Source organism: Juglans regia, chromosome 3 (genome assembly GCF_001411555.2).
Source record: "Juglans regia cultivar Chandler chromosome 3, Walnut 2.0, whole genome shotgun sequence".
NCBI lineage: Eukaryota > Viridiplantae > Streptophyta > Magnoliopsida > Fagales > Juglandaceae > Juglans > Juglans regia.
In genome coordinates, this window is record NC_049903.1 from 17,304,113 (window position 1) to 17,331,581 (window position 27,469).

The 27,469-nt window shown below is 35.6% G+C and overlaps 1 protein-coding gene across 1 annotated transcript in view; it reads left to right on the top strand.

Annotated features, from left to right (window-relative positions):
* The first annotated feature begins 19,838 nt into the window (after positions 1-19,838).
* Positions 19,839-27,469, top strand: part of LOC109013811 (probable LRR receptor-like serine/threonine-protein kinase At1g56130) — a 55,301-nt gene continuing 47,670 nt past the window's right edge. Inside the window, exons 1-2 of the mRNA XM_018996023.2 lie at positions 19,839-19,997; positions 21,241-21,427. Of these exons, the coding sequence (XP_018851568.1) occupies positions 19,844-19,997; positions 21,241-21,427 (341 nt within the window). The 5' untranslated portion in view covers positions 19,839-19,843. The remainder of the gene's footprint in view (positions 19,998-21,240; positions 21,428-27,469) is intronic.

The window sequence follows — 27,469 nt, forward strand, 5'->3', positions numbered from 1 at the left end:
CTGTCCGAGGTGAAGCTCGGTTGCCGAGTCGAGTGGTGGAGGGCGCTGCCAGTGGGTTGCCGAGTCAAGTGGTGCAGGGCCCTGCCGCTGTATTGCCGAGTCTTCCCTTCCCGAACCCGTACTGAGTGGTCGAGCCGAGTGAAGGAGTCTTCCCAAACCCATGCTGAGTGGTCAAGCCGAGTGGAGGAGTCTTTCCTAGCCCATGCTGAGTGGTTGAGCTGAGTGGAGGAGTGTTCCCGAACCCATGCTGAGTGGTCGAGCCGAGTGGAAGAGTGTTCCTGAGCCCATGCTGAGTGGTCAAGCCGAGTGGCACCACTATTCTGAGTCCTACAAAAGTGTGTGAGGAATGACAGTACTCATGCGCTAGTCGTGGTGGCCAGGGACCAACCGGCGTAGATAGAAGACATCGGCGAGCCCAAAGTGGCCGTCGGCGTCCTTCCTCCATTGCGTCATGGTTGTTATCCCGTGTGCACACGGGGGCAGACAGTCAACGGCCACTATGGACCGAGGCTATTATGGTTGAGCCAGAGAGTGCCCGCGTGAACTGCCGGTAGGGTAACTTTGCTCGCGGCTATAGGCCGCAAACAACTTGTCATGCGCATGGCAGCATGCACATCGCAGCACGACTATTAGCCACTATGTGCAAGCCACGGGTGTCAGAGACATTGCTAGTGCAACTAGATGGCCACAGCGGACCCTGGGGGTCCCTGCCGGTGTCCCCTCAGTAGGCAACACGGTGGCCGCGCAAAGGTTAACGAGCCCGACGGACATTGCTAGCATGGGACCACTTCGGGGTATGGAGAGGTGGTCGCGACCAGCCCAAAAGAATCAAATGGCACCGGTGGACATCATGGCAGCCACCGATGCCGCATCTGGGTTGTGCCAAGGCTGTGCAGTGCCATCATCAGGGGCACGGCAGGTTTGGTTCATATGGAAATGGGGTGGTCGGCGACACTGTGCAACTAAGTGCATAGTGCCATGACCCACACATTGTGTACGGGCACTGTGTATGTGTCTCGGGCCAGGGAGGCGAGCAGCTCGGTCACTTAAGCCGCAAGTGCCATGCACAGGTCCTTAGGGGCGATCCCGCTTCCTGTGATGTCATTAATAAAAATAAGGGCAGAGCAACTAGGTATACTTATTTGGAAGAAATTTCACTGGTTCACTCAAAGATTATCCAGCACACCGAAAAATCATCATTCTCCCACATCCGACTTAGAAATTGATCAGATCCCATAGACGGGGCCACTGTTTATGCGATAAACATCACTCAACATGCCGAAAGGGGAGAAAGAGTCATTCCCGGCCCACTGGGGCATTTTCGGCCTTTTTCGGTGTTGTTTGGAGCCCCCAATAGTATTCTGATATGGTTCTATAGCAGCGATGCATACATCCATGGCAGTGAATGAAAAAAAAAAAGAGAGAAAGTAAAGAGAGATGACACCAAGATTTATGTGATTCGGCATCAGGCCTACATTCACGGGGGTTTGGGGAGGAGAAATTCACTATAATATTCTTGTTTACTGTCTCTCATGCTCTCTCATATCTCACTATACAATGGTGATTCTGAATATAAGTTTACTAGAGAAGAGACCTTCGTTGGAACTCCCATGTTCAAAGGAATCATCGAAGAGGAAGAAGAAGCACTTAAGAAGAAAAATATCCAGACCCAGACGGAGAGGAGAGGAGAGGAGAGAGCCTCTATTTATCGTGATTTCCCTTTCCCGCGTGCGCCCCCTGCAGGTAAGGCCACGCCTTTGCGCGTCTATCCCCTCCCTAACATCCCATGCATCTTTGTCCCCCTTGACCCTTCTGACCCCCTTGGCGCCCTGACCCCTGACTCCCCTAACACCCCATAACCCTTCTTGCCTCTTGTCCCCCACTTATCTTTTTTTCTTTTCTCCTAAAGTGGCCAAGTGGCTGGGCCCTGGACTTTATTGTTTTTACTCCCTCACACCATCCTTTCGAAGCATATTTTTTTCATCAATAGCTCCTTTCCAGCGTAAGTATCTTGTCGGACTTGTCTCTGCGAATCTTGGTTTTAGAAAGACTCAATCGGCGGTGATTCTGAATGGAGTATGATTCCTAGGTTCCATCCCTAGTACCATTTCATTAAGTTTTATCCTTTAGCCACCTTACCTCATGCGAGTCCATTGTGACTACGTCTTTAGTCGTATGTTATCCTTTCCTTGCCAACTATGCACTCAAGTTTTCTCATTAGTCATCTGCGAGATGTGTGCCGGTTGGAATTTTCCTTCTTTCAACTTGACTCTTTTTAAATCTGCTAAGTTTCTTTGGACATGTGTCCCTTTTCCTATCGCACGGGATTTACACCTTCACTCATTAGCTTGTCGTGCAGTGTGAAACTCAATGGCCTGCCTGGCACAGAGATCATGCCCATCACTTCGTGCAATGCAAAATATGGGATTTGTTCGGTGTGCTCCTTCTCATGTTGACATGTGGTGCCTTTTCCTTGGCTTGAACTTATGCATTTTTTGTCATTCCTTCTCCCCATAAATGTCACTCTTCTACTTCTTCTTCTTTGTCTTCTTCTTTTTCTTCTTCTTCCTTCATTTCGTTTTCTTGCTCCAAGTTATCTCCGTGTCTAGCTATTCCTTCCTATTTCTCTACTTTTCTGTCTACAAGCTTTTGCATTCATTCATCTAAATGGCTCCCTAAAATGCTTCTCGTTCTCATTGACGATGGATAGGCCTCGAGGAGCCTCAACTTGCTGCTTTTGAGGGGAGTTGATGGGCAACGACCGCTTCCCAAGTGGAGTTGAACTTCATGATGGATTGGTTTGGCATCCTTGACTCAGCGAGGTTGAGTCTTTCCGACCCTCACGATGGTATAGTTAGTACGGAAGGAACTGTAGAGTACGTTGCGCTCTACATCGACATGTTCTAGATGGGGCTGAGGCTTCCCTTTTGCCACCTCTTCTGTGACATTTTAGACTATTCTGGCATGGCTCTGTGGTATGCAAGCAGGCTCTTGAATCAATTGGAGTTGAGAATCTGGACCTGACAACCCGTGAATTCTTCCACGTCCATAGCATGAGAAGGCATGACGTAAATTAATGCAACTTTCACTCATGAACCAATTATTGTGTTATCCACTTGGAGTCTTGGTATTCCCACGTCAAGAATTGAGACCAGAAGTTCTTTGTGTTTGAGGAAGGTTGGGAGTTCCCTTTCAGCAAGGCCACCAGTTACAAGTTTCCAATCAAGGCCTCCTGACGTCGGTCTGAAACGATAGTTAGTTCTACATTTCTTGGTCATGCAAGATCGGCGACATTTATTAGTCATGTCAGCATGGTTTTAAATATCGTTTCGGATCGGCCGGTACGGTCGAAATAAGCAGTACCGATCGGGTAGCCGATACAGAAAAGGAGATTGTTTCGTACCGGTCAAAATTTCGACCGTATTGGCCGGTAAAGACCAATACCAGCCGATATATCTAATTTTGGCATATATACATATTTTGGCCTTTGTTTTGTTTTTTTCATTTCTTCAAACTGCAAGCTCATTTTTGGGCCCCAATTCAAACCAGACTATTTATAGATATATATTTATATATAATTTATTCATATATAGACTATTATTTTGAAATATAATTTATATATATAATTTATTCATATATAGACTATTATGAAACAGTACCAGTATCGAAATATCTCAATTCAATGTCTCAACCAAAACGGTATTCAAAGCATTGCATGTCACCCCACAAGCGTAAAAAGGCTGCCTTTTCATCTTGAAACTCGAAGAGGAAAAGGCCTGGCATAGAGGGGTCCAAACAACTTTGTGGTCCCTGCTCATGTGCCAACCCTGCTGATTCTGAGAGAGTCGTGTCGTCAAGGCCTTTATCTGGCATCCCCAATTTCGAAGGTAGTCGGAAAACCCAGAAACCACACCTCTGTTGCATGCTGATTGTCTCACAGACATGGTAAGCCAAGGGATCTAAGACTTGGATTCTCTTCTAGACCCTAAATGTTTCTCTAGAGATTCGCATAAGCATCCATTCATTTGTGAATTCAAGTGATTCCATGGAGATTATAGAGATGATAAAGGGAACGTGGAGTCAAAGCACTACCGATAGTGTAAAGAAGCAAGGTTAGGCTTACATAAACCAATCTACTTACAAAGAATAAGTTGCAACCCCGGCTCAAGAGGTTCCACCAAGCGCCAACTCTTCTATTAAAGGAAAAGCAACCCTCACAGGAGATATGTTTTTAGCCATTGTCGCCCTTACTGAGGGGGTATCTACAGAAGCCATTGGTACCGCCCTACACAACATCCAGAACATCAATGAGGGAAAAGCCATTTAGAGGGCTTGTCGAGCCAAAATATGGCTTTCCCACTTCCACGGGTTAAGCTTCATTACAACGTGTTTTAGTGGTCATAGGGCTCATCCTTTTTTGTTGAGTGTCCACCAAGGGTGTCTACTCCCGAGGATGTTCTTTGAGGATCTTCGTCTCACCCAAAGATCTTCAATCCAGAGGTTGGGTGAAACTTCCAACCCATTCGTCATTGAGGGTGAAGTTGTTTCGAATAGCTAAGTGGGCTAAAACATGGTCACCCTACTCCACGGGTCGAGTCTCCTTGTGGCATGCCCTTGTTTCCTAGAGGCACATCTTCCCCCACTAAGTGTCCTCCAAGGGTGCCTCCTTCTGAATACGTTCCCCAAGGACCCTTGCCCTGCCCTTGGGTCTTCGACTTAGATTATGCGCCACTCCCTACTTTCAACACAAATGCTGGCGAAACTTCCATTCCATTTGTCACTTAAATTACTTGGATTAGTGAATTTCTTGGCCCGGTATTTGATTATATTACTCACTTGTGAATTTTTGTGTACGTTTACAGTTAGACTTGATTGTGCATTATTCGCACGGCCTATCCTCTCTAGCTCAGCGGATCACCTAGTGCCAATGTAGATTAGAGGTGAAAGTTTCATCCTCCCAGTAGTATATGTAAAGGGTTTTCCATGCTTTGACCGTGGTGGTGGAGGAAAAGAAATGTTGGGAGAAGGCCTACCTCAGTTTGGTTGGACAATCGCAAGTAAAAGAGGCCAAGTTTTTGTATACATTGACAATTAGACTTGACCGTCCATTCTTCGTAGGGCCTATCCTCTTTAGCTCAGTGGATCACTAGTGCCAATGTAGATTGGAGGTTAAATTTCAGTTCTCTCAGTCGTATTTGGAAGGGGCATTCCATGTTGTGATCGTGGTGGTGGAGGAAAAGAAATGGTTGGAGAAGACTACCTCAATTTGGGTGTCCAATCGTGAGTGCAAGAGGCCGATATCACTGCACAAAAGGTCGATATGTCAGAGCCGTGGTATGCCTTGGCCTCAGACAGGTCTTCGTTGTCGAGGGCTCTAGGTGATTTGGAGAAGGCCTTGAAGAGCGAATGCAAGGTTAGTCAAGCCGCAATATTTTTGAAAGATGAGTTGGCTGTCGAGTGCCAACTTAACGACGAGTTGAGGGGTAAGCTAGAGGAGACGTGAGAAGCTACCCAATTGAAAAAGGATTATTTCTTGAGGTATTTTGAGATGTTCACTGCAAGTGATGAGTCACATAGGAAGCTGCATATTGATCTCGACATCGCACAAGGTGAGCTGAAAGACCTCACAGCCCGACACAAAGACATATGAGAGGAGCTTCACAAGGCTGAGGCGGTTATGTGTAGTTAGTTGAGTTTGATGAGGTGACGTGGGAAAGTTAAGAAAGGCCTTTTAGTGAGCTTGATAGCACCCTCCTAAAAGCTAGGAATGATGTATCCCGTCTTTCTCCGCAATTTTCAGTAGCCTTTCGAATTAGCAACTGAGCGTTGAGAATCGGGTACAATCTCAATCTCTAGACATTGAGGAGGTTCCTCTTGGTTAAGTCTGGAGTGGACCTGTGTAACATCCTTGACATCCTTGATCTTCAGCTCCTCCAGACCCAACTTCTCTAGGACTTTGTTCTCTTTGTAAGGTTTCCATTTTCAACGCAATTCTTCGCAATCTTTCTTCCATTTATGCAAATATCCTATCCAACTTGGCATTGCGGTCATTCATTGTAGTAACTTTCTAGTTACGTATTGTGTGAGAGCGTGTGGTTGCAAGCATCTGGATCTTACTTCACCAATAAATTAATTCTCTCAGGACCCTACAGATGGTGCCAAGCTGTTGATGTAATTTTTGTTGATGCTTGTAACACATCCAACTAACCTGCAACTCAAAAATCTCGGGGGTCTAGAGAAGGATACCTCCGATGGATAAGTTAGAAGAGAATAAAGTCTTTTCTTGATAATAGAAATCTAAGGGAGAGAGAGTCCATGCCCAAAATGGACTTGGTAACCCATTTATAGAGATTGAGAAGCTCAGTATAGTATAATCCTTTTGAAAGCTCAATTCTAAGGACCCGATATGGTAATCTTCTTTTTGAAGTATGATTATGCCGTTCATAGTGCCCTTCCGGCACGAGTATCCCATCTGGACTTATTTGCGCGAATCTTGGTTTTATCTTATGTTCCATCCTTGGCACCAAACGGTGCATTTCATTAAGTCTTATCCTTTAGTCGCCTTGCCTCACATGGATATCTTGTGACTACGTCTTTGGTTGCCCGTCATCCTTTCCTTGCAGCTATGCACTCAAGCTTTCTCATTAGTTGCATGTGGCTCTTTCCTCACCCATAGCATGTATTTAGACCCAACAGTGGTTATAGTGTAGAAGAGGAAGAACGAAAATAAAACAACAATAAATAGGAGCTGGAGTTCAATATTTTGATGTAAGAGTTCTTCTATTCTTAAGTCGATGTGTAAAGCACACCATTCATATCACTTAAATAGTACGATTTGATTTGTAACATTCAAATTTTAATATTTATCTTCTAAATTAAATTACACATGTAAACAATTTAGTAGATATGCTCTACACACTAGTTTGAGAATAGAATTTTCCTTTGATGTAATCCTAGAAACAAATGGACCCTTCACACTAGAAATATAGAGTTTTCAAATTCTTTGAAAGAGATTTGCCCCTTCACCTCAAATAAGGGAGGGGAACCATCCAACAAAACTAAAATTTCTATATATATGTGTGTGTGTGATTCAACATATGCATGTAACATCAAAGCATTTTGGTCCAAGTGCAACGAAAAGAACATTTGAAATAGGCTAAAACTTCAATGCCTATGGATAAATAAATGTAGCATAGTTCTTGCCAATATGATAGTGTAAGTGATAAATCTAGAATTTCCTAACAGGCCATAGAAATTTAAAATTCATCTCCCCACTTTGTTGTCTTGATGAGCACCATCACATAAAGCCAACGCATCAAGGGAAAGTCATTATTGGAACATTGCATCGCTTGAGCGACTGATTGCTCTCCATGCTAAAATAAAAAATGGGGATTGAGAAATTGAGTATTGTTGGCTACAGTTATGGGATGTGGAAGCGGTGCGTACTTCTTTTGAAAAAAAGTAGTATCTACTATTAAAAAAAATAATTATTTTTTATATTGATTTAATATTTACTCACTTTTGTTAAACGGAGTGTGCGGCACTTGCACACCACATGGCTTCAAATATAAATATCATTTCTCTTGAAGAATACTAGGTATACAAATGGATCTCATAAAATAATGTCATAAATTGATTTAATTTAATGTAATATGTTAGACTTTAAAATATATCTAATGTACGGTACTAAGTTAAGTTAATTTTTTTAATTTATTTTAATAAAATTCTTTTGTGAATGAAGATTTCTCATGTGAATTTCTCCTTCCATAAATATCCAAATCTCAACCTACTTCTTGTGGTACTTAATTATAAGGGTGAAAAAAAAACTGATGAACCGGTGAACTGGACTGAACTGTTCCATCCGGTTCAAAACTGGTTAGGTTCGGTACTGGTTATATTTTTCCCAAAACCGATCAAAACCAATCCGGTTCCAGTTTTCCTATTTCCAAAACTAGATCGAACCATACCGAACTAGTTCACATATATATAATTACATATAATTTTTTATATAAAATATTTTTTAAATGATTGTGTATATTATATGTAATTTTTATATATAATATATATAATTTTTATATTTAAAATAATTTTATATTATATGATAAATTGCTAATTAATATAACATTAAGTTTTAAAATCCTATTATTCATGTATAATAATAATCTAATAACATAAAATTAATATAACATTTAATATAACATAAAATTAATCTTATAAATTTTAATATAACATTTAATATAATATTATCATTAAAAAAAATTTAATTTTATAACATAAGATTAATATAATATAAAATTTTAATCTTAAATATGATCATTTGATCATATGCACTGATAAAATTTATATGTAACCATCATATTATCACTACCATATAGTATTAGTAGATTACTATATACATATTATTATATCATTATATCATTATATCACTATATAGTATTAGTGTAGTATACCAATACTATATATAATGGGCCATAATGGGCGTGGATTACTAATAATATATATTAGTATTAATACTAATACTAATACTAATATATATTATTAGTAATCCACTATACATAAATAACTATATATTATAATATACTATAATATATATAATATACTGGAAAAATCGGATCAAACATGATTGAAATAAATAAAAGCAAAGGTATCGATTTAAAGGTATAACTAGTATGGTAGTGATTTTTCAAATCTCAAAATTGATAAAATTAATATATATCGATTTGATTTCAAAATATGTTCAAAACTGAACCAAACCAAACCAAACCAATTCGAACCCTACTTATTCATCCCTTAGTGCAAGTGCAACCTCTCCCATTTTGTGGAAAAAAACGATGTTGCATGTGCTTTACCACCTCCATGTCACGACAATGACCATACTCTCTACGTTCAACCTGAGACCCCACTCATAATGGACTGAGGACTCTCCCAACTACCCACCTGGCCTACAAACCTCAACTTGACTTTTCAACTTCATACCAACTTTAGACAATTAAGTATTTGCTCGATCAATAGAGATCCGAAGGTCCTTTCCTTAATGGGTAAGGTGCGTGTCCCTTCCTCTTGAAGGGTAAGGTGGTGGAGCTGAAATCAAGGCTGATATCAGACTTGATTCTGAACAAACAACCTAGCAAACATGGCAGAAGAGTTAGCAAGCCTGTGGGCAAACTTCAACCTAACAAAGACTAAGAAAGATGAGGTAGCTTTTACAGCAGAGGATACTAAAAGAGCATACATGAAAGCTCACAAATGTCTATTGATATTCATCCTAATGGAAAAGAACCTCAATAAAGAGGCTTTCAAAGCAACCATGACTAAGGTTTGGAATTTAGAAGGTAGTATAGTTTTTCATGAGGTGGGACACCATAAGTACCTTATTGAATTCCAAAAATCTGTGGATATTGATCATGTGTTGAAGGGAAGATCTTGGTCCTTTGATAAGCACTTAATTTGTATACAACCTTTAGATAACAACAATCCTCTCAATGAAGATATGTTTACTCACAAACCATTTTGTATACAATTATATGGATTACCTTATGCTGCTATGATAGCAGAAGGGGGGGAAAAACTTGGGAATCAATAGGGGAAATTCTTGATGTAGATGTAGATGAGGAGGGATTTGGATGGGGAAAATATCTTCGTATCAGGGTAAACATGAACATAACCCAACCCCTTCCAAGAGGAAATCTGATTCGAGTGGATGGTAAGCAAACCTAGGTTGATTTCAAGTATGAGAGGCTTCCTTTATTTTGCTTCTGGTGTGGAGATATAAATCATGTTCATAAAGGATGCTTAGTGGAAAAAAACAGACCAATGAACAAGGATTCAATTCCTTCTCAATATGGTCAATGGTTGAGAGCTTTACCTTTAATTAACTTAAAGGGAATTGGTGATAAGATAGAAGGGGGAAAAGGAAACAAACCAATAAAATATCCACAAAACTCAGCAGAGGGTCAAAGCAGCAGGATCCCTATGACTAAACAGATGGCCCAGTTACACACTGATGAAGAACTTCTTGAGTCTACTCCTGAATAGCAAACTAAGAATCCGTCCCAAGACTTTAATTCAGCAGACAAAGGAAAAAATATTGTACAACTTGAATTAGTACACCAAGAGGACACTAATGATATACAGAGGCTGCCCTCTCAAGTGGAAGATTATCAAGAAGCAAACATGTCTACAGAAAAAGCAAACAACAACATGAACATATCTGTGGAACATGTAGACATACCTTCTAAGCCATTGGGGTGGAAAATAAAGGCAAGAGCAATTAACTTGCCAAGAGTTCAAGAGATGGATTGTGGGGAAAGCAATCAAACTATCTTTAGCACAAGAAAGAGGCTTATAATAGAGAGACTAATGAAGACCAGCAAAGAACACAAAAGAAAGCTAAAGAGAGGCTTAATCCTAAGAAGTGCTTAAACTAGGAATTTGAGGTGGAGGCTGCTAGGCAGCCCCACCAACAACAATGAAACGCATGTCTTGGAACTGTCAAGGGCTTGGGAACCCTCGAACAGGTAATGAACTTCATTTTATGGTGAAGCAAAAGAGCTCACAAATCCTCTTTCTTATTGAAACTAAAAGCACGAGAGAGAGGATTGAAAATATTAAGAACAAGTTAGGTTTTGACAGAAGTTTTGTTGTAAATAGTAGAGGGCCAGATGGGGGTTGGCAATGATGTGGAAATCTACTTTTGATATTGAGGTGAAAAATTACACATGCTCACACATTTCTATCAATGTTTCAGATCCTCTTTGGGGGAAGATTTTGACACTCACTAGTTTTTATAGGGATCCAATTACTGCCAAGAGAGATGGGAGTTGACAACTTTTGAGGATACATTTCTATCAATGTTTTAGATCCTCTTTGGGGGGAAATTTTGACACTCACTGGTTTTTATAGGGATCCAATTACTGCCAAGAGAGATGGGAGTTGACAACTTTTGAGGATGCTGCAACCAAAGGATAATGGTCCATGGCTATGTATGAGAGACTTCAATGAACTACTTTATCAACATGAGAAGTATGGTGGTCCTCTAAGACCTTTATTTCAAATGGAAGCCTTTAGACAAGTTCTCCAAGATACTGGACTGAATGATGTGGGATATATTGATACTAAATAAACAGGGCAAATAATAGAGAGGGTTCTAATTTCACAAAAGAAAGGCTAGACAGAGTTTTGGCTAACATTCATTGTATAAGCATGTTTCAAGCTATTTTAGTTTCAAATGTAGCAACATGTTCCTTAGATCATAGTTCTCTAGTAATTCAGGTGACTACTCAAGCAATACCAGAAAAAAGAAGACAAAGGCTATTTAGATATGAGTTAGGTTGGGGACTGGGCAGTTCTTGTAAGGATCAGATTAAAGAGACATGGAGAGAAGAGGCTATGGCAAACATATCCATGACTGAACTTATCAACAAACTCAATAAATGCAAAAATTGTTTAATTGCCTGGAACAGAAATCAAGAGAGGAACAAGAGTCAAGAAACTGAAAACCTTTTGAGTCATATACAACAAATGAAGGAAGCAAACACAGGATTTGTTCAGTAACAAGTCAATCTCAAATTGGAGCAAGCGGAAGTCAAATGGAAACAAAGATCTAAGTAGAAATAGCTCACAAAAGGAGATAGAAACACAAGCTATTTCCATAGTTGTGCTACTCAAAGGAGGAAAAACAATGTCATTAATAAAATCATTGATGAGGCAAGATCAATCCATACTTCCTCAAAAGGTATCAGTAAATCTTTTTAGGATTTTTACTCTTGTCTATACACTTCTTCTCAGCCATCAAATCAGTAACAATGTCTGGATTCCACCCCACACATGATTACAGATGAGATGAACTCCAACTTAATCAAAAAATTTGAGCTGGCAGAAGTCCAGGAGCCAATTCAAAATATGAATCCCATGAGTCATCAGGGCTAGATGGTTTCTCGGCTGGTTTTTAGCAACAAAATTGGGATTCAACTGGTAAGGATTTTTGTGAAATCATCACAATGGCATTAAACACTAACAAATGGGATAATGCCATTAATGAAATTTTTATAGTCTTAATTCCAAAAACAAAGGATCCTAAAAATGTTAACAATTTCGATCCATTAGTTTGTGTAATGTTTTATACAAAGTCATGGCTAAAGTGCTAGCAAATAGATTGAAGAATATATTGCATCCGATTATATCTCCAACACAGAGTGGTTTTGTTCAAGGGAGGCTTATAGCAAACAATGTTATTGTAACTTTTGAAGCCCTTCACACTATGCAATGCAAACTAAAAGGAAAGCAGGGTTATATGGCCTTAAAAATGGATATGAACAAAGCTTATGATAGGCTAGACTGGAGCTTTATTGAAAGGATGATGGAGAAACTTGGCTTTCACTGAAAATGGATACAACTTATTATGAATTGTGTAACCACAGTTTCATATTCTATTCTTCTTAATGGAATACCTCAGCCTAAAATCACACCAACTCGAGGCATTAGACAGGGTGACCTTTTGTCATCTTATATATTCATCATCTGTTCAGAAGCCCTAAGCCAAATGCTCAACAAAACAGCAAGAGATAACCAGTTAACATGCCTTCCAGTAGCAAGGAAACAAAATCATTTAAATCATCTGCTTTTCATAGATGATTGTATGTTATTTTCTAAGGCATCCTCAATGGAATGGAGCAGGTTGATACATCTCTTAGGGATCTATGAAACAGCTTCTGGTCAAAGACTGAACAAGGAAAAGTCATCCCTATTTTTTAGCAAAAACACTCAAAGCTCAATAAAAGATAGCATCTCTTGTGTGGTAGGGGTCAGGATAACAAATTCATGTGAGAAATACCTTGGTCTTCCTAATCTGATAGGTAAATCAAGGAACCAAGGTTTTAGAGAAATAATTGACAAGGTTCGAGCTAAATTGAGTAATTGGCAGATGAAACTACTCTGACAGGCTGGAAGGGAGATTCTAATCAAGTCAGTGCTTCAAGCTATACTAACCTATGCAATGGGAGTGTTCAAATTTCCCAAAGGTCTACTGCAACAACTTAACAAATTAATGGCAACATATTGGTGGGGTCAAAACAATCAAGATAGAAAGATCAGTTGGTTAAGTTGGGGAAAATTGGGAAAATCAAAAATTATAGGTGGATTAGGATTCTCAAATATCCTAATTCCCTAGTATCCAAGATTCTACAAACAAAATACTTTCCTAACTCAAAATTTGTGAAAGCAAAACTGGGCACATCTCTTTCATTCATATGGAGAAGCTTACTATCTGCTAGAGAGCTGCTGCAACATGGTTTAATTTGGAGGATAGGGAATGGTAGTTCAGTAAGAATCTGGGAAGATCCTTGGATTCCTCAACCTAATTTGTTTAAACCTCAAAGTGGTAGGAATCTATTGGGAAGAGAGGCAAAAGTGGAAACTTACACAACATGAAACCAGAGAATGGAATATCCTTTCTATCAAAACTGTTTTTAACAGTCAACAAGTTGTCCTTATTATTCATCTTCCCACCGGTTGTTGCAGACAACATGATCAATTAATGTGGAGAGAAACTATCCATGGTGACTTCACAGTAAGGAGTGCATATCACCTTCAAGGGGACCTGCAAGACAGAAACCAAGCTAAGACATCTATAACAAACTATTCCTAAAAGAAGACTGGTGTAAACTATGGAAGCTCCCCATTCCACCAATCTCGAAGAACTTTTTGTGGAGAGCCTGTAGAAATATTTTTCCAACTAAATATAATTTATGTGAAAAGAAAGTTTTGATAGATTCAACATGCCCAATATGCCTACAACAACCTAAAACAGTGGAACATATTTTGTGAAATTGTGTATCAGCTTCTAATGTTTGGAGTGTCTCCTCTAGAAAGATTTAAAAGAGCTTCATGGCACAAAGTAATTTCAAATAGATCATGCAGGTAATGCAACAGAAGCATGACAAAGAGGAAATGGTAGAATTCACCTTGACTTTATGGAATTTATGGTGGAGAAGGAACCAACTGGTGTTTAAGAACATTTTCATTGAACCACAGCAAGTGATATACAGAGTAAACCAATTGAGAATGGATTTAGCAGTTGCTGCCAATACCAGAAGACAAGGCAATAACAATTTTGAAATTACTGACAGAGTGATTTGGGAATGTCCACCAAAAGGTTATTGCGAGATTAATTGGGATGTTGCAGTTGAATCAAGATTATATAAAATAGGTATAGGAGTTGTTGTAAGAGATGATAAAAGGAAATGTTTTGGCTACAATGAGGAAGAATATGGCATCTATTCCAGATCCTCTACTTGCAGAAGCAAGGGCTGCTCTTGAAGCAATTAATTTTGGAATTGAACTTGGCAAGACAAAATTAAGTGATGGAAGGAGACTCCCAGCTAGTTGTCCAGGCAATACAAAGGAGGCATCAACAAAACAATTATGTTGGAATGATTATCACAGATATCAAAGTCCTACTCAATAGATTCAAATCTAATTACTTTAAACATGTAAACAGAGAAGACAATTTAGTTGCTCATTTGTTGCGGATAAATGCTTTAACAATGACCAAGTGTGTAATCGAGTTGGAGTATACTCCAACATGTAATATGTATGTGTCTTAACACAGTTTATCAATAAACAAGTTGTTTTAAAAAAAAAAAACTTCATACCAACTTTGATTATGTCCCGTTCCCTTTCCTTTTCAAACCAATGAAGCATGCTATTATTGAGAAAGAGTAATGTTATATATAGTTGTAAAGTGTGTAAGTATTGTGTAGTCATTTTAAAAAATAATAAGATTTACCATTAAAAATTAATTTTCTTTTTATGTGAATATAATATTTATTCATTTTTTTTAAAGTAATTACACGACAATTATACTCTTATGACTCTAACTATCCTTTTATCTTTTGAAAATAAACTTTGGAAATTGTGAATCTTCCATCCGAACTCAAGTGATCTCCTTTTTTTTCTTGAAAAAAAAAGAAAAGAAAAACTAATCCACCTAACCAAACAGTCCACCGAGTATACATGAGCCTCAACTCGTCTCTCCCTTCTTAATATTGTGATTATGTTTGGAAATATAATTATTTTTAAATTATTTATTACTATTTATAAATTATTCATTATTATTTTACTATTATTAACAGATATTCTGAGATACTCTTAAACTGCATTTAGATATTGAAATAATTTTAGATGATCTTAATTGATATGTGAATAATAATATTATATAGATCTCATTGAGATGAATAATTAGAGGACATTATTCATAAGTTTTCATATCCTCTTTTTCCCTCTCCCTCTTATCTTACTAAATTTTAATCTAATAACCCATTATTACAATAAAAATAAAAATAATAAATAAATAAAGCATACAATTTGTATTTTCAAACTTCATCCCACTCAGGCTTCTCTCTGGTTTTTTCTTTTAAACAAAAGGCCATTCGAGGGATTAGAAATTTAGAACCCACAACTTCACCCTCGCTTAAGTATCATAAATGAGTCATGCTATTTAATGTAGGACTCATTATATTCATAACAAAAAATATTACCAACACCTTTTTAAATAAATTGATATAATTATTAAGATATCAAATAAATAATAAAATATAATTTTTTCCATCAGTTTAAACTTTTAAGAAATATAATATTTTTACATGGTATCAGAGTAGAAGTCTTAAATTCGAACTATAACTTTAAATTATATCTTATTTAATTAAATATTTTACGTATTGGACCACTCATTGAGGAGGAGTCTGGCTCACATGTAAAAGGTAGTATTAAGATATAAAATAAATAATAAAATTTATATATTTCTATCAATTTAAAATTTTAAAATAAATAGTATTTTCACAAATAATAGGCTTCCACACATCAATGATATATTTAGTCTATCAATAAACCGTATTACAAATAGAGAACATAATAATTTTTATTTTAATCTAGAGGACATAATAATTGAATTACAAGTCAACCAATCTCAATCATGAGTACTTTTATGCATCTCTAGTTTTCCAATGTCTGTAAAAGTATGAATGCGGTTGGGTAAAAGCGTTCGCTGAGGGCGAGGAAATGTCAATAGGCAACTAAAGTGATGTACACACAAGAAAAGTCTACGAAAGAATGCAAGGGTCCAAACTAACACACCATTTGGCGAAAACTATGTGATAGCGCGGAGAGTTGCCGTGGCTGACCAAGCATTATACCCGAGTGACTCGAAAACCCTTTTCTAGAGAATAATTTTATATATAATTATAAAGTACGTAAATATTATGTAATTTTTTTTAAAAAAATAAAATTTATTATTAAAAAATTTTTTTATTTTATTTTATACAGATTTTATATTTTATTTAATTTTTTAAATGATTACGTGATAATTATATAATTCATAATTATAAATATCTATTTTCTTAAATATATTTCTAAGTACACGCTGCATCTTAGACAAAGGAGGCCAAATGTCAACCGTTGTGCAAAAGAGACCGATCGATTACATGGTTATTGTTGCATTCCGAGAGCGTCTCGCAGTCGAACAACGACGGTATTGGTATTTTTCGAAAAATAAATATAGATAGAAATTACTATTAAAAGTATTCATTTTATAAACATAATGTGACATCATCTAGACTACATATCTTTTCAAATGAGTGTTAAGAACAATCAATTAAAAGTAATCACGCAATGAATATAAAGTGTACACTGCTATAATAACTTATCTATAACATTACTCTTTTTCAAATTTTTGTAGCGAAATGGATTGCAATCCATCCAGAGGGACTCTCACATCCTCGCAAGTCCACCAAAATTAAAATCAATGTACCGACTGGCTACTCGTGCGTCGACAAAAGCATCAAACTGTCCCCCACCTCTTTGAATGGCACCTCTTGTTAGTTGTTGCCTTGACATTAAATCATAAAATTAATATATCATATAAAATTATATTAATTTATAAATTTATTTTATTTAATATTATTTAATTTGTTTTACAATTGTATCACTTCTCTCTAATTAATTAATAAATTTATAAGCTTTTGGTAATGGAAAAAATTATCATAAAGATTGTGCGTGGGAATAGTGGGAAAAATAACCCTAAATAATTGTCCAAAGTTACCGACCTATACATCGTAGTGGATCATGGTGATGAGCTCCGCCACTCATATCTCAAGAGGATAATCATGTAATATATTTATATATCAGCTAGGAATTAGATTTTTCCATGCGCAGTACTTGGACGGGTGCGCTGGTACTTTTTTGGCCGAATATGAACGTGATCAGAAACTGATTGGTAATCAAATAAAGTTAAACTTTATAAATGGCTGGGGAGATAAGATCAAGACATTGTTAGCTTGCTTTTAGACTTTTTAGAATGGAAAATGCTACAAAATTGACCTATCGTAATTTTTATTTTTATTTAATAATTAAGAAAATAATTACAAGTGATCAATTGATATTTTTTATTTTTAAAAATATTTAAAATATGATTGAAAGAAAAACAAAAATAAATAAAAAACATATATTTACAATGCAGTCCCCTAGCATTATCCTAGCTTTTAGAATAGTCTGCCTTGGACCATTGACATAGACGTCAGTAGTAGACTAGTACTAGTAGTACATGGACTTTTGAATTTTGAAATAGCCAATCTACTTTAATTTTCGTGGGGTATATCTCTTGAAAAATGATTTATATATGACATTTTTTATAATATTTTAAATAATTATATTTTAAATTAAGAATATTTTTATAAAATATTTTATAAAAGTAATATTATAAAAATAATTTTACTTTATAATATTATTATATAATATATTAAACAATGTGTTATGTCTATATCACTATTTATACCTCTAAAGGGACTTGGACGTACGGGCCAATGATCGATGTGGAGATGTTTGGATTCGAAGATGATTTGAGATGAGCTGAGATAAGTTGAGATGGATTGTGAATAGTAATGAGATGAGTTGTGAATAGTAATGAGATTTGTGAGTTAAAATTGCTGAATAGTAATGAATAGTAGTGAGATGAGTTGAGATGAGTTAAGATAAACTGAGATGAGCTGAGATGACTTGCGAATCCAAACAAGCAAGAATCAACCGTATATGATGAGTACTATTCCCATAATGAGTTCGAGATAACAGTAGAAAGTTAAGGAACTTAGATCCGCTGATGCATGCCTGGTCTCTTAAAAGAGACTGTAAATAGTAATAAAATATCGATATTTATAAATAATAATAAAATAATTTATAAATAATAAATAATTTGTAATTATTAATAAAATAATTTGAGAATATCTAACACAGACGCTAACTAATCAAGAGAGTACTAAAGAGTTTTAGCCCTGGATTGGCATACTATGAGTGAGACTCCAAAGTGTTGGTAGATATTTTTTTATGTGGTTGAATCTGATGATTGAGTAAGCCTCGCAATGATGCCAATCAGGGGCGGAACTATGCCGTAGGTAGCCCCCAAAAATTTTAAAAATTAGTTTTATATATTATATAATTATAATTTTAAGTGTAAATATTTTTAAAATATTTAAGATTGTCTCCCAACACTTAAACACAAGGTATATCATTTAAATATCTTTAAATTCATTAATATAATATTCTTGATTTAACATATCTATCTCTCTTTATTTATCTTTAGTGTGCATTGTCCAGTTTGTTTAGTTTCATATCAATAATATCATATAAATTTTTCTTGTCTTTCTAAGCTTACGTATATAGTTACACGATTTTTTTATTTTTTATTTCATTTGGGTCATTCTCGATTTCATTAAATTTTTTGCCTATTACATGTACATAATATTCCTTTACAACCTTTGAGATGTTTTTAACCACATATTAATTAGTTAACTAGCTAGAAGTTTCAAGAGAGTTTATCTAATAGTTAAAACAAATTTGGAAGATTCTTACATATGAGAGGTAGCAAATTTATCTAACTAGATTATTGATGAGACATTTCTAGAGATATAGAGAGTATGCGAAGAATTTTTTAGTTATTCACTTGAATTTTTTTTGTTCACTTATTAATAGTAATACAATTATAAAATAAAAAATCTAACAACTTTTATATTATTAGATACTTTTTCAAGTTTATTCTTAATCTATAAATTTTTCTTAAAACTTAAAAAAATATGAGTAAATTGAGAAAAATTGTATAACTTTATGATGTATGATTATTTTTTTATATAGTTACGTGTAAAGAGTACATATTACTTATGCTGACACATACAGTACACTTTGTCGATCACCCCCCAAACACCAAATCCTAATTCCGCCCCTGACGCCAATGCATTGAATGCTCATACATGCATACACATAAGTTGCTAGCCAAATATTATTTGGAATAAAAAATTCTCTCTACCGCACCCTATTAGTTTTGTGCGAACTCACAACTATAGAAAATTCCTTTTTGTCTCAAAAGCATGATGCGCCCATGTAAATTTCAAACACAACCACAAAAGGCAGACAATCTCCATCAATTATTATTTCAATGACATGACATTATCTTGCTTGAGTGCTTCAAGTTCTAATTCTGGAATATTATGATTAATTAATTCTAATTTTTTCTTTTAAAATTTAATATCAACATTAGAAAATTTAATGTGTGCTTTTTTAATAACGAATAAATATTCAAATTACAATAACAATTAAAATAAATAAAAATGTCAAAATTAATATTTTAATAGAATAATAATAAATTTGTAAAGTCTTTATTTGATGTTGTCAAAAAGTAACTACCTAAATTTATAAAAATAAATTCACTAACCAAATTTTAGCCGAACTTTGTTGAGTTCTCTATCTTGGTATCTTCTGCTTATTTATATATATTGCATTCACGAACCCCATGACATTTCACATGTACGGGGGGACGAAGATGAGTTCGAGAGTGAAGCAATATTCAGCACCCACTCCATATCACTTTCTCTGCTTCTGCTTCTGCTGCTCCTTATTCTTCTTCTTCTCGTTTCAGATTTCAAGCGCTCAGAATGCTACCACCGACCCATCTGAAGGTTCTCTCTCTCTCTCTCTCTCTCTCTCTCTCTCCTCTGCGTCTCATGTGGGTATGACGTTGGATGCAAGTAGAACTAAGAGGGGGCCGGGTGAACCAATATCCTACCTTTCTCGTTAACGCTCTAGAATCTATAATTAGATGCTTATTATTGTTTGTTTACTCGCCAGAATTCATGATTTACAGCAAAGGTTTCTCTGCTTGGAGTTGTTAACATCTTGATCATGGTCATCATCGTACATGCTTTAATTAGATCGAATTATTCAGGAGAGCTATAAACTTTTCAAACATGTATCTTTTTTACTGGCTCATGACTTGGTTCACATGTCTTTGTTCTTTTGTAAAATCTCTCACAAATTTCTAAGTAAACGAAAGGTAAAAACAATCTGGAGGTGATAATAAATAAGATATATAAATTGCATGCTTGAGGGGTGGTTTTCCGGTGTGTCATAATTGACAAGAGATCCCTCTATAATCCCCAAAGGGGACGAAGTACTATCTTGTACACACCTCATGAATACTGATACTAAGTACAAGTCTAGAACGTGTACACGCAGGCTTTTTATAAAAAATTAAATCCTATTAGCTTGAAAAAGTAATTTTTTTTTTTTTTAAAGTAACGATACATTTACAATATTTTTTTTATAACTTTTTATACAACCTTGCTTTAAAACTAGGATATTTATATAAAATAATGTTACTTTTATAATTTACTTTACAAAAATACTCTTAATTTAAAATATAGTTGTATAAAAAGTTATAAAAATTATTGTATATTAATCATTTTTTTATTTTTTTTACACTTTTATAATAAGGTTTATTTTTTTTAGTAATGCTATTTATCATCTCAATTTTCATCATTCTATGATGTGTCATTATATGATTAGAGACTATTTATTATATTTCACTTGTGAACCTATTATCTAATGTCACGCTATGGGATAATGAGAGAATGATGAGAAAATAGATGATGAATAGATTTTTTTTTTTTTTAATAAAGGAATTGTACCATACTTATATAAATAATTACTTGTGTAGTAATATATAGTAGAAGTAATGCATCTAGATAGGTTTTAAATACAATCAAAATATAAGTTGATTAGCTTTACATGATTCTAGTGTTAAAATGTAAGTTAACTCACGTACTTAGCTAGTTAGCTTCTACGGTATTTGGATTGCAATTAAAAAATATGGATGGTGTTTTCTAAAGCAATTTTTGTTAATTTTGGAATGATGCGAGACAGCTAAGGCATTGAACTCAATATTCCAACAATGGGATGAGCAAGCTAACACATTATGGAACAATAGCCGCGGAGAGCTATGTACCGGATCTGCCCTCGATGAAACGATATTTGAAGACTCTAGTAATAACCCATCCATCCTTTGCGATTGTACTTATGACGGTGGCTCAACTTGCCACATCACTCGACTGTACGTCTATCTCTCTTCTAATTATTTATTTTTTTATTTATATTTAATGAAAAACTCACGTAATGTATTTTATCAAATGACAAACGAGCTAGATTGATTATGATAAATAAATTAGTAGATTTATCAACTAAATTGATCATACATAATTAGGGGTGTAAACTCAAACTCGAAAACCGGACCGGACTGGACCGAACCAGACCGGTTTTGAACCGGTTCAGTCCGGAACCGGTTTTCAAATGTAAAAATCGGCCAGTTCCGAAATTTTTTGGACTGAACCGAACCAGACCGAACCGGTTGATTAAAAAAAATAAAAAATAATATTTTTATATATAAGTTTTATACAAAATATTTTATATATATTAAATATTAATATATATAAGTTTGATATATAATGTATAATTATAAATTTTTATGTAAAATTTTATATATAACATATATATTCATATATAAAATAATTTCTTATTATAATTTATAAATTATTACATAAAATGTTAATACTAAATCACTAAAAGTTTATAACTAATACTAATATATAACTTATAACTATACCAATAGTCTAATATTAATACTATTATATAGTCTAATATATTAATAAAAGTATAAAATAATTTTTCTTAAATCAATTTTTTTTTTTTTTTACAAACAAATTTTTAATGATAAATTATGAAATTTACATTTTAAAAAAACTGGAAAACTGGACCGGATTGGACCGGAAACCGGTAAAACTGGAAGTACCAGTTTAGGAGGGTAATCGGTGCGTAATCGGTTTTGAAAAATATAAAACTAGTACATACCGGTTCGGTCCTAGATTTTATCCAAAACCGAACCGGACCGGACCGGTTACACCCCTATGCATAATACATTGGATGTGAAAAGTTGGTCGGTCTCAAAATTCTAAAACCAAGTCATACATAGTTCAGTCAATCCTAGATTAACGTGATCTAGTTTATAATATTATTTGTAAATTACATCTAGTAAAGTTTTCGTGCTATTACTAAAAATAATTTGTGATATGTTTGTGAAAATACTGTAATTAATGCTGAGTCCTCCTATCTTTAACTTTTGAACTTAGTCGATACAAAACTATATAATAGTACCTGATTTTTTCAATTCAACGGTTCACTCTATCTATGATTTATTATTTATATACTCTGGACGTTTGATTTTAGTAAGTATGTAAAAACTTAGAATGAAGTTCTTCTCTAAAATAGATTCAAGGAAATCACTCCAACCCAATCTATTAGAATTTTCACATATTCCTTATAAAAAATGTGAGAATTGTAAACATTTTATTTTCCGATAGACTTTATCTTTTCTAATTTTATGTGTTTATAGTTTTATGATTTTAAGTTTTCCAATGATTTAGTACATACTATGTTAAGATTGATATCAAGAAAGTACCAAAAAGATGCAGAACATAGAAATTCTGTATTACTTCAAACTTATTGTTTTATTCATCAAAGCAGAAATGCTTTTATATACCATGTATATATAATAGGCGGGAAAGAAATATTTTAAATACCTAAGTAACAAAACTAATATAACTCTGTTACTAAAAATGTAACTTACTAAAAACAAAAATAACAGAAACATAACAGAGACTAACAGAAACAATACTATCTCTAATACCCCCCTTCAAGCTAGAGCATGTATGTTGATAAGGCCCAGCTTGGATACAAGATTAGAAAACAAAGGAAATCCTAATGGTTTAGTAAAACAATCTGCCAATTGATGATGAGAGGAAACATGAAAGAGCTTCACAACTGCTGCTTGGACCTTGTCACGAATAAAGTGACAATCTATCTCTATGTGCTTTGTTCTTTCATGAAACATAGGATTAGTGGCAATATGAATGGCAGCCTTGTTGTCACAATAGAGAGCAACAACTTGAGAGTGAGGAACTTGTAAATCATGGAGCAAAGAAAGTAACCTCACAAGTTCACAAACTGTGTTAGCCATGGCTTGATATTCAGATTTATCTGAGGATCTGGAAACTGTGCATTGCTTCTTGGATTTCCATGAAATGAGAGATGTGTCAAGAAAAATACAAAAACCTGTTGTAGATCTTCGAGTGTCCTAACAACCAGCCCAATCAGAGTCAGCAAAAGCAGTCAAGTGAAGATCGGAACTAGTAGGAAAAAATAAACCTTTGTTAGGAGAATCTTTAATGTATTGTAAAATTCTCTGAGGAGCATGAAGATGAGGCAGTCGAGGAGAGTCCATGAATTGACTTAAGGTGTGGACTGCAAAAGTGATATCTGGCCGTGTGATAGTAAGGTAAAGAAGTCTGCCCACTAATCTCCTATAAGCCTTAGGATCTTCCAAAAGAGCACCATCAACTCGAGAAAGCTTGAGGTGCTGTTCCATGGGAGTTTTAACAGGTTTAGAACCCATGAATCCAGTATCTGATAAAATCTTTAAGGCATATTTCCTTTGAGACAAAGAGATACCATAACTATTCCTTGCAACTTCCAGACCCAAAAAGTACTTCAAAGACCCAAGATCCTTAAGCTTGAATTTCTGATCAAGGAAGGTTTTAAAAATATTGACAACTTCTATATCATTGCTAGCAATGAGGATGTCATCCACATATACTAGTAAAGCAATGAAACTAGTGCCTTGCATTCATGTAAAAAGAGAGTAATATGTTTTGGATTGTTTAAAACTAAAATCAAGAATGGTAGAAGAAAACTTAGCAAACCATTGTCTTGAAACTTGCTTTAAACCATACAAGGATTTGTTCAACCTACAAACTCTTGTATCACTCTGATCACCAAAACCAGGAGGCAAGGACATGTAAACTTCTTCCAGCAAATCTCCATGAAGGAAGGCATTGTTGACATCCAATTGGATTAGATGCCAACCTTTTGCAACTGCTATGAAAAGAAGACACTTGACAGTGACCATTTTGGCAACTGGACAAAAAGTATCAAAGAAATCCACTCCTTCTTGTTGTGTAAAACCCTTAGCAACTAATCTTGCTTTATACCTCTCGAATGTCCCATTAGATTTTAGTTTTACTCTATAAACCCATTTGCATCCAATTGGGCTCTTTCCATAGAGAAGATTAGTTAATGTCCAAGTGTTATTGTTTTCTAAGGCATGAATTTCTTCAGCCATAGCAATTCTCCAATGAGGAATTTTGACAGCTTGATGATAAAACTTGGGTTCAACAAAAGTTGAAAGAGCTAAGGTGAAGGCTTTGTGTTTAGATGACAAATGAGAATAACCAATGAAATGAGAAAGTGGATATTGCTTACCTGATAAAGAACCAGAATCCCCAGTTGAAGATGAAGAAGAGCAAGCCTGTGAGGATGCCAAATGGCAATGAAAATCTTGCAAATAACCATGTGGTTTATGTACTCGAGAAGATCTTCTAGGAAGATAATGATCTTGTAAAGGTGTGGATTGATTAGGAACAGGTTCTGTATGAGTGGAGTCTGTATGAATAGGTATTATAGGTGTGGATTCTGAATGGGTGGATTCTGATTGGGCAGTTTCTGTAGAATTAGTTTCTGGAATGGATGGAAAAGAGACATGTTGATCAAGAATAGGTGTAGGAAAAACATGAGAAAATTGTGGTAAAGGCACTGAGATTTTGATTTAATGACTTAAAAGGAAAGATGTGTTCATGAAACACAACATCTCGAGATACAAAAACAGTAAGATACAAAAACAGTATGACTATCAAGGTCATAACGTTTGTATCCTTTGATAGCAAGATGATAGCCAATGAAAATACACCTTCTAGCTTGAGGAGCAAATTTGGATTGATTATGAGCTAGTGTAGATGCATAACAAAGAGAGCCAAACACTTTAAGGTGAGAATATGAGGGTGGTTTTTTGAAAAGTAATTCATATGATGTTTTGTTTGCTAGCAAAGGAGAAGGAATCCTATTAATGAGATACACTGCTGTAAGAATGCAGTCAGACCAGAAAAATAAAGGGATATTTGACTGAAAAAGGAGAGCACGAGCAACATTGAGAATATATTGGTGCTTCCTCTCAACTACTGAATTTTGTTGAGGGGTGGCCACACAAGATAATTGGTGAACTATGCCTTTAGAAGAAAAAAAAATGAGGCATAGCAAATTCAATGCCATTGTCTATTCTTATAGCTTTGATGGAATAATCAAATTGATTGGCAACCATATTAATAAAATTCTGCAATAACACTCGAGTGTCAAATTTTTACTTCATCAATACTTCTAGAAAAGTCATCTACAATGGTTAAGAAATACTTAAAACCGTCCAATGACTGAGACTAAAATGGGCCCCATATATCACAGTGAACAAGTTGAAAAAGGCATGAAGAAATATGTGCACTGTGAGAAGGAAATGGCAATCTCTTGTGTTTAGCAAGTGGGCAAATTGAGCATGGAATGTCATTATTTATGGAAGCAGTAGGTACAATAGAAGACAACAGCTTTATTCAACAAAAGGATGGATGACCCAACCTTTTATGCCAATATCAAACTCAGAATGATTAGAGTATGAAACAAAAGCAGAATTGAAATTTGAATTACAAGGAAGAGTAAAATGATCATCTGATTTATGCAGTATGTATAATCCTCATTTGGCTTTACCCTTCCCAATCATTCTCCAATGGGTGAGGTTCTGTATATAGCAAACATTACCAGAAAAAATCAAGCAACAAGATGTTGATTTGGTTAGTTGGCTAACAGAAAGAAGATTGAATTGAAAAGAAGGTACACACAGAACATTATGCAAAATGAGCTGTGGAGATAAATAAATGGATCCAATATGTGTAATTGGTGCAGAAATGCCATTGGTCATTTTGACAAATGAGTTATGTGTGGAATGAAACGAAGTGAAAAAGGAAGTGGAATGGACCATATGATCCGTGGCACCAGTGTCTATGTTCCAATCATCTAAAGTAAGGTGCATAGGAAATGTTGTTTTAATGGAAAAAACAGAAGAAATTTACCCGAAAGATGGTCAACTGAAGAAATCACATTGGCTGTCTGAGACACATGTGATTCAGAATTGAGAAGAGCTATAAGCTGTTGGCATTGCTGTGGTGTGAGTGGAAATGAAGAAGTAGAATCACCAGCAACTTGATGAACTAAAGATGATGGAGTGGAATATTTTCCTTTGGAGCGGTATCCAGGAGGATATCCGTGTAACTTGAAGCATTTTTCAATTGTATGCCCAGGAATAGAGCAATGAGAGCAAATAGGTCTATGTTTGCGAGTGGAAGGTTTAATCTGAGGAGCTTGTTTTGCTGTTGATGAGAGTGCAACAGAGGGAATGCGTGAAACAAGAGGTGAACCAATGTCTCTCTGACGCTCTTCTTGAAGAACAAGAGAGAAAACCTTGTTCATAGGAGGAAGTGGATCAATCAAAAGGATCTGACCACACACTTGAGAGAATGAGTCATTCAGTGCCATCAAGAATTGCATAACATAGTCTTGCTGATGCATGGCCATCAGTGTACGCAAACCTCCACATGAGCATATAGGTAAGGGTCTATAGTTCATCAATTCATCCCATAAACCTTTCATTTGAGTGAAATATGCACTAACAGAAAGATCATTTTGCATAAGAGAAGCAATAGACTTCTGCAGTTGAAAGATCCGAGGACTATTACCTTGAGAGAGACGTTCTTGAAGATCAGACCAAACTTCCTTGGCAGATTCGACATATATGACACTAGCAGCAATCTCTTTAGAAAGAGAATTAAGAAGCCAAGACAAGATCATGTTATTGCATCTGGTCCAATTATGAAAAAGAGAAGAAGTGACTACTGGTTTCGCAATAGAGCCATCAATGAAACCAACTTTGTTCTTGGTAGTGAGGGTCATTAGCATGGATCTACGCCAAGTATGGTAATTGTCACCAATGAGAACTTGAGTAACAAGAATGGATCCTGAACTATCTCCATGGTGAAGATAATAAGGACTGGAGGAATCAGAAGAAGGATAAGATGGAGAAGATGATACTGAAGAAGAATTAGTCATTGCGCACAGGAATATGTTTTTCAAACTGATACCATGTTAAGATTGATATCAAGAAAGTACC